The 9691-nt window shown below is 32.5% G+C and overlaps 1 protein-coding gene and 1 pseudogene across 1 annotated transcript; both read left to right on the forward strand.

Annotated features, from left to right (window-relative positions):
* Positions 1-1471: 1471 nt before the first annotated feature.
* On the forward strand, positions 1472-2329 carry LOC144556568 (cuscuta receptor 1-like). Its single transcript, XM_078304956.1, has 2 exons — positions 1472-1934; positions 2166-2329. Exons 1-2 carry the CDS (start codon positions 1529-1531, stop codon positions 2327-2329), a joined length of 570 nt encoding a protein of 189 aa, XP_078161082.1. The 5' UTR covers positions 1472-1528.
* Positions 2330-3333: 1004 nt separating this feature from the next.
* LOC144557655 (receptor-like protein EIX2) lies at positions 3334-5848 on the forward strand (annotated as a pseudogene).
* The last annotated feature ends 3843 nt before the right edge of the window (positions 5849-9691 follow it).

Below are 9691 nucleotides of genomic sequence, written 5' to 3' on the forward strand. Positions count from 1 at the left end.
GGTCAAGCTTAAGCTAAACAAAAAAAAAGTTCCTTGGGCTTGTTCAGCTGCAAGATCTTAAGACTGCATATTAATGTCATTAAAGAAACCAAATCATTAGAATTTGTATATATATGTATATAAGATTTTTTTTTGTGGCAAATGACTAAGATCTGCGGACAAATTCTAAAAAAAATGAATTCTAGTGCATTGAAAAAAATAATTGATCTTTCACCATCATGATAAAATATGTAATATATTTCTAAAAAATTAAAAATTCTAGATAAAGTTGACTTGACTTGTGACTTGATGGCATTAACGTATGGACTGGAGCTATATGGAGAAGATTTATGTGACTATATACTATAGTTAGTTAGATTAGGATGGGTGTTGTTTTTATGAATCTGAGACGGATTTGAATGAGAAAAGTATTTGTTTTAATATTCTCTAACTTGTACAGTGACCTTTTTATACAGTTGGAGACAAAGGCGGAGTCAGACTTTCAGACTATATATGTGGGTTAAACGTGAATGAAAGTGAAGTATATAAAATTTTCCTACTACAATTGGAGGTCAATTTCACACTATCTATAATATTTTACCTTTAATTTTATTACAAATTATAAGATATAAATATAAAAAAATTTGAAAATGAATGGGGGTCAATTGATCCCATTCATATAACCTAGATTCGCCACTGGTTGGAGAAAAATAAATACAACGGTAACGTACCTATCATGTATAGTACAGCTACACTAACAGTAACTTTCTTTAAATGTATATGATATGGAGTTGCTTTTTATTCTATAACTAGTAACTCTCTTATATATTTACATCTAAATCCAATGTTGGATAATATATCCTAACGAATCTGAGGGTTATTGGATCCTATTCTTCTCTTTTCTCAACACTCTCCCTCAAGGCTCAAGCTAGGGGTTGAAAAGTTTGATTAACCCTAGCTTGGTTGTATTGTTCTCAAACGGTTTCGTATCAAGTCCTTTGGTGAATATATCCCCAAATTGATAAAAAAAAAATAAAAAATGTGAACCATATATACATGAATATATATGTGAACTTAAGTAATTGCTTTAAATTATCAGGACTAGAAAATTTGAAACAATTATTGCATGCTTTAAATTAATACAAATCTCATATCATCAGTAAAACTGGAAGAGCGATGGTTTACACATTTTTATTTTTATAATACTCCATATGATAATTATTTCACTTGAAGACGTTTCAATTTTCAAGTCGCTCGTCAAGAGTGACATCTCAACTACTCAATTGTTGGACCATTAATTAATTAATTTCTAACAACTTAAGATCATCATCATTGATCCTCCTATATATAAATCAGGCCACATATGCAATATGACACTTAGAAGACCTTTCAACTCCCTCGTCAACTGTGATAGGTCTGGTCAATTAACCAATGACCATTAATTATTTCTAACAATTATTTAAGATTATCATCATCTTCCTATATATAAATAAGGACAACATATGTAGTCTGTTGAAGCCATCAATTTAATCACACAACAAATCAAGAAATGAAGTTATTATTCGCAGTAGCGCTTCTGGTTCTTGTTTTGGTTCCATTACAGTGGAAGAATGCATATGTGAGCGGGTCAGACTCAGAGTCAGTACAGTGCAGGGAAGAGGAGAGGTTGGCTCTTCTACACATCGATGCTTCAATTCACTTTCCCATTCACTCTTTAGAAGGAAAGTGGGAAGGCAAGGACTGCTGCCGATGGGAAAGAGTCACCTGCCATCCAATCACCGGCCACGTCACTCAACTTGACCTCGGTATATCAGAAGATGATAATGATGATGATGACTGGTTCGATTTTGATCATGGGGGTATTTCACTAAATGTGAGTATGTTCTTGCCTCTCCGTCAACTAAGAAATCTGTCATTATCTGGACATGGCATACACAATTGTACCCATGGTGCTGGTATGTATCTTCACCTTTCTTTCTTCTTTAATAATTATAATGTATATATGGCTGGTGCTGATTAACAATGACATTACAATTAAGTACTATATATGGGTACTTAATTAACATATCTGCTTAATTTCTGAAGACTATAAAACTACTCAACTGTAATTGCTCCAATTTTAGGACAACTTACTTATTGAATGACATGCATAAACTTTATCAAATATCGCATATCCTTTTTGTCAGGGTTTGAATCTTGGTCCAATTTGACAAAGCTACAGATGCTAGACCTTTCATACAACCACCTCCCTAAAAGCATCATTTCCTCCTTAGCAAAAGTATCATCAATTCGAGCACTATATCTGGATTATAATCCTTTGGGAGACCCTGTCCAAGGTAACCTCTCATAAATGAATATTTTTATATTTATGATAACAACAAGTTTTTTAAAAAAAAAAAAAAATTGAACAATATTTTTAATGGAATAATCTGACAGAGCTTATAAATGCACTAAATTTGGAGGTGGTTAGTCTAAGCGGATGTGATCTCTAAATGGGAGTTTTCTTGATTTGGGACATTGGTCTTCTCTAAGAGCCCTTTCGTTGGCGGACAATGATCTGAATGACACTTTATCATTAGAAGGTAATTATAATGTAATACACAATTAAAAATATTATTCTTGTTGTCTGGTGGTATTAGATCTTAATTAGTCATTTACTAATGGTGCATATTAAGGAAGGGTGGGGGGTTTTGTCCAAACGGCTTTGGACAACGTCTCATCCAAATCCAGACCTAAACCGTTTGATCTGCATCAAAATTCGTACAAACATTTAGATTCAAGGAGAATTTATTATAATCTTGTCAACATGGTAATCTGTCCATCCATCTATAAGTGTTAAGGATAATTTATTAAGTTTTAAATATGTTTGCAAGAATCTTGATGGATTTATAACAAAATTTTGTTATAAATATTAAGTTTAATCTTGGGCGAATTTTGTTATAACAAATTAATAGTTTGTACGAATTATTATAACAAAATAAGTCTGTATGAATTTTGTTATAAATTTATCAAGTCTGTACGAATTTTGTTATAAATTTATTAAGTTTTAAATATGTTTGCATGAATCTTGATGCAAATCGGACGATTAAACTTGACTTTAGATGAGGCTTTGTCCAAGATCCTTTGGACAAAACCCAATCCCATTAAGGAAACTTTGCAATACTCCTTGAAGACTTGAACCATTGCTTGGGCACTTAAAAAAAATCTAAAGAGTATTCCTTGTAAATTCTCTATTTCATATATATCTGAACAATTAATCAATATATATATTTTTACTTTATGTAATTGAGTCCATAAAACTAATCTTTATTTTAACATCTTTTGTAGCAAGTTCTATGTGTCTCAGGCATAACACCGAGTCTTAAAACAAAAACAAAAAAATAACAAAAATGAAAACATAGAAATGAAGAAACGCTATCTCATAATTGACCTCATTTTAGTTTTACATAGATTAATCTTATTTGATGATCTTTCTTGTTAATATTATAGGATTATGCGGACTGAAGAATCTTGAAGAGTTAGATCTCTCAGGCAACAATTTTATTGGAAATCTTCCTCCTTGTTTGGGAAATCTTTCCTCTCTTAAGCTAGTTGACTTGTCAAATAATCAATTTCAAGTAAAATTTCCTTCATCCATTTTTGAAAAACTTGTGTCCTTAAGATACCTTTCCCTATCCTATAACCAACTTGAGGGGACTCTATCAAAAAGGTCATTTTTGAATAATTCTAATCTTGAAGTTCTAAGGCTCTCAATTTTAGAGTCATTGAACTTTCGAGTCGAAGATATGAATCTGCCTTTTCAGCTTCAAGTCCTTGAACTAGCTAATTGCATTCTTGATGTTGAGTCCACTTTCTTGTACTCTCAACATAAATTACAAGTGTTGGACCTCTCTAATACTCGCTCCAAGGGTCCTCTTTCAGTGATGTGGTTGTTAGAAAACAATACGAACATGATCAAATTGGATTTGCACAAAAACAACTTCATAGGGCCACTTCAACTTCCGTTTTTAACTCATGAAAAACTCTCAATATTGGATATATCTAACAACCATTTTGGTAGAGAACTACCGGCTAACATTACCACTAGGCTTCCAAATTTATTGTCCCTTACCTTATCAAACAACTATTTTCAAGGCCCTCTTCCTCTCATGCCTACAAGCAATCTCCAAATTCTAGATTTATCTAGTAACAATTTCACTGATGATATATATAATAGTTTTTTGAGGATTCAGCCTTCAATCCCTCATTTTATGGATCTATCAAATAATAAGTTCTATGGATCTTTTACTTTCAACATGAACTTTACTCCAAATTCAAACTTACTATTAAATAATAATAATATAAGTGGATATATTCCTTTTAGCATTTGCAATATCAGTGTCAATATGTTGGACATCAATAACAATGAACTAAATGGCGTTCTACCTGATTGCATTGGAAGAATTCCATTTTTTTTATTGAAGTTAAGTGGAAATCATATAGAAGGATCCTTACCGTTGGAAATCATAAATGGAAATCATCTTGACCTTTCACATAACAAGCTTTCTGGATCAATACCTCCTTTCTCTAATCAATCATATATAGTAAGTGTAGATCTGAGCGACAACGATCTAACAGGAAACTTTCCGATAACATGGCTGAATATGTCATATATAAGAGCCATTGACATTGGGGCAAACTATTTATCCGGAGAGCTTCCAAATAATATGGAATCCAATCTCAGTATGTTCTTAGCAAGAGAGAATATGTTTGGAGGACCTATACCAAAAAAAATATGTCAATTTAGATATTTACGCATACTAGATCTATCCCACAACAATCTTTCTGGAGAAATACCATCATGCACTATTGATATAGGATCAATAGACCGATATCAAATATTCACTTTTTTTGAAGATGGAGCAGTAGTTGGAGTGGGAGAGCTAAACTTCAGTGATGCCAATTTTCTCTTAGGCAAATCTTACAATGATGTCAACTTGGATGGCGAAATATTTCCGGATTTTGGATTGGAACTTATTTACAAAGGAAGGTCAGATTACTATTTGGCAAATAATTTAATATTCCAGTGTATAATAGACCTATCTTCGAACAAACTAGTAGGCAATATTCTTGAAGATATCGGTCGATTGAATCAGTTGACAATATTGAACTTGTCAAACAACCATTTAAGCAGTGCGCGCAATACCAAATTCCATATCCAATTTGCACCAATTAGAAAGTTTGGACCTCTCTCACAACTCTTTGATAGGAGAAATACCGAGAGAGCTGATTGAACTAACCTTCCTAACGTCCTTCTCCGTGGCATATAACAATTTATCCGGTCCTACATTAGGTGTAGAAGCACAATTTAGTACGTTTTATAATAGCAGCTATGAAGGCAACCCGAATCTCTGTGGTCCTCCCTTGTCAAAAATTTGTGTTCCTACGCTTGGTATAACACAACCTTCTCTGAATGAAATGAGTCATGACCGAAGCTATGAAGGCACCGATTTTCTCATATTATTCGGTTCTTTCTCTCTCTTCCTTGTGGTCAGTTTTTGGGGCTTCATAGTTGTTCTTTATTTCAAGAGAAATTTGCGTTATGCCTTGTTTACTTTGGTGGACTGGTATGGTGATATGATATATGTAAAGGTTGTCCTTTGGACGAGAAAGATTGAAACTCCTCGAACTCGAAGAGGGTAGTTGGAACTTGGAAGGACCATTTGTTTTAGTTTTAATTTGGAATGATATGTTTTATTATATGTTTCCTGAATAAGCATGTGCCTACTCGTTATGTATGAAGGTATTGTAAATCTTTATGAACTTTTGGCTTGAAAAATATGTAAGACAACTTTGCATATTTATTTTATGTTGATGCATTTTTTACGAATTTCTCAAGTGCCCTATAATTTATTACAATCTTTCAGCTTTCACAGAGACATTTTCTCAATTCACTTGTTGGTTTTTTCTTTGAGCCACCCCCCTTGGGAAAAACAAGAAATAATAATTAGTGAATTCGTTCTATTTTCTCCAATCTCCATTTAACTAGAATATATACAATTAAAATGCCAATAACTAAATTAACTGACTAGTACCAGCAAAATAGACAACCTGTATGGCCAGGCTTTATGGCACAGTTCCACTGTGCCAGGCTCTAGTTTGCGCCATATATGACTGATACTGGGTCGAAAATTCAATTGAATTTGATTGTCTTACATATAATTATTTATGAAAGAGAAGCAACTTTAAAATAGAATAATTTATTTTGTAAACAGATTTAGAGTGAGTCTATGGTACTATGCATATTACGATTTGGCCCGTAATACGACTCAATATTCGACTTTTCATCTTGTTCTCCATATTAATATGTGTTTAGAGACCAAATTTTACATTTTTTGAAATGTTTTTACTATTTTTTTAGATTTATTGAAAATCACTGTTTTTGGATGGTCCAGAATTTTCAGATCAAGTGATTTTCTAAATATCTAAAAAATAGTAAAAAAATTTCAAAAAATGTAAAATTAGGTCTCCAAACACATATTAATATGGAGAACAAGATGAACGGTTCGGATCAACCCTTAGGATTTTGAAAAGTCGAATATTGAGCCGTATTACGGACCAACCCGTGATATGCATAGTACCATAGACTCACTCAACAGGAGATTTATATTAGAGAAGCGGTTTTTAAGAAACTAATTACAAAAAAAAAAAAAACTATCTACTATTAAAATATATTTATTAGCATGCTCTCATCTATGATATATTTCTGTTCAATCTTTAGTCGATTGTCAAATTAAGAAAAACATGTATTATTTATTTTGTTAGAGAAACATCAGAAATTAAGAATAACATGCTCTCAGCCTCCAACACCTCACTTGTGATATTTTGGATGCTTGGGGATCAAAGCGGCCATATGTAATGGGGATCAAAATAGGAAAATAAATGCTTGGAGATCAAAGCTGCCGCATAACAGGGACAGTAATTATCAATATGCTTGTTTCAAAAATCTGAGAGAATAAAAAATAATTCATGAAGCTGCTAAACAAAAAAAATGTACGCCTAAGAGACAGCTGGTAGGTAGTTAGAGATGAGATACAAATCATTGTTCCATTGGTTTTATTCATTTTAGCTTCATTTTTTCATTATGACTGTATCTTTATTATATTATCTACTTTAGAAATAATTATAGATAGAGTCATGAGTTGAATTGGTGCAAATATGATTTAGTTAAAGTTTCACATTTGACTGTTTGAAAGAGGTCGCAAATGAAGACACAACCGAAGAAAGAAAAAAGAAAAGAAAAAAGAAAAGAAAAAGAAAATGTGTGTGTGAAGCAAATCTTGGGTTTTTTGTTGTAATAAACACATATCTATCTAGTCTAGTACTAAATATTTTTGATAGATTGAAAATTTGAAAAATAATGAAACAGTTGGTCTTTTACGGGCCTCCAATCCGTCAACCTGGGCCATTTTAGCCACAAAAGGGCCTAATTGTTAAGACCCTCCACTTCTGGGGCAAAGACTGCAGCGTGATATATTTTAGAAATGAATTCAATGAAACACGTGCTGTACATTTTCATTTGGTGTTTAATTGTACCACTTATAGCATATATATATAGTCTCCTACGCTCTCAGGCACTTGCAATTTGGTGCTTAATTTACAGAACTGAGCACTTGCTTTAACACTAACAGCTAGCTCAATTTGGTACATGAAAGAAAGTAGCATTGCACATTTTGAAGTTGATGGATATATCATATATTGTACCTTAGAAATAGTACCATCACAACTCAATTGATGGATCAATCTGCGTACCTATAATCAATCAAAATATTTAAAACGAATTCTTCAAAGAAGAAGAATCCTATTAATTATTCAGAAAAACAAATTAGAAGATGAAGGTTCGCTATATATTGATACCCCTTCTCCATTAGGCCAGATTTCTAGAGATATACTCCTATTTTCCTGTATCATTTAATTAGATATCACAAAGCTTAATTGTATGATTTCATTGCGGAACTAATTTGGAAAGTTTTTTAACAGTAACATTTACATCGCCATTTGCCACTACTAGAGTACATCTATTTGATTCTAGGATAGTTCAGGTCTTCGGACGAAAATACCCTTTATCATATAGAAGGACGGGTAGGGTATTCCAGTCTTTCGTAGAGAATTAGCTAATTTTGGTCTAGGTCCACTAAAATTTACTGTTTCAAAGATATCTCAATGTCACACATGTATGATACAGAATCACTAATTTATTTTTCTCCACACAATTTTTGTTGTATTTGCATGCCTTTCGTGCCTTTTAAGTAACTAACTTAATTATTATAAATATCAATTGAGAAAAAGAAAATGAATCGTCTATAAACTTTAAACTTTATAAGACATTATTTTCCAAATTAATTTTTCAAATGAATTGCATGTGATTTTAAAATACATTTTATTCCAAATTAATTTTAAAAATAAATTGCGTGTGAGTTTTATGGACTTCATATAATATTTATAAATTAGATATTAGAGGAAATCAATTATCCATATGAAATTTATAGGTGGAGTTTTCAAACAAATTTGTAGGTGGGGCCCACATAAATATGTTCTGACCTCTAGCTTTATTAATTTGTAGCGGGACCCTTTTTTCCGAATTTGTTTTCATTTCATTTCATCAAAAACAAAATCAAAAATGGTTTCATGAAATGATTATGAACAGATTCTTAAAGTAATCATGGTATCCGTTATAGGTCGGATCACTCAAAAGGGAAGCAACGAGCTTGTGGTTAATCGGGAGGTACTCAAGAACGCAAGACTGATTAACTATACCAATGTAACTGTTGTGGAGAAGTCGTTCACCCCTAGTTTGTCTCTGAGTAGTACTGCAAAGCGTATACCTTCTGATCTCTTAAGATAAAATCAAATCAATGTATTATCTTAATTTTGATCATGTTTTGTAATATTAAATGTGATTCACTTTCAGGTCTTAGTGTTGCAACCACACTAGTTGCCCATGGTTATCGTTGGGGATATGTGGGTACCCTCTGAAACTTAAGAAAGGAGCTCAAGCTGGAGGATGATAGTGAGGCAAAGGATCATTATTCTGAAGCAGATAATCAAGTGAATATAATCGAAATCGATCATCCTTTCCTCTGATCGCCCACATTTTGTTATTTCATAGATCTGGTGGTTCTATCGGAGCTTTTATTAAAAAAATTTCAAATATTAGTAATGCATGCAGATTTAATGATTTTGCTACAGTCGATGATCAGAGCTTTTATGCATTTCTTATTTTTCAATAATGTAGATTGACTGATTTTGCTACGATTGATTATCGATCGGGTAGCTGATGATTTTATATTTCAATCAATACTTTTAGTTTTATTTTCTTTTAATTTTTATCTTGATTGATTGAAAAATGCAAGACGTAAGCGAATGAACGAAGTGTGAGCCAGTAAATTTTATTTTATTGTTACCTAGTTTAGTTAAGCGGTTAAGCTGGTGCATGGGTCTGATCGGAGAGGGGGTCCGATAGTGAGATTTTGAGCGAAGTGTCCAGTGTTAGAACGGGATCGGCCAGTTCGATTGAAATAAACGATTCGGTTCACTTGAATACAAAAATTACGGCCCATGTACATTAATTGTTAGCTAAAAAAAATACAAAAAATAACGATAGAGATATGAAAATCAGGTCCTTCAAAATAAATATTTGAAAAACAGACCCTTCAATAATCTCGATTGAAAA

The sequence above is a fragment of the Carex rostrata genome, chromosome 7, assembly GCF_964058835.1.
Source record: "Carex rostrata chromosome 7, lpCarRost1.2, whole genome shotgun sequence".
Taxonomy (NCBI): Eukaryota; Viridiplantae; Streptophyta; class Magnoliopsida; order Poales; family Cyperaceae; genus Carex; species Carex rostrata.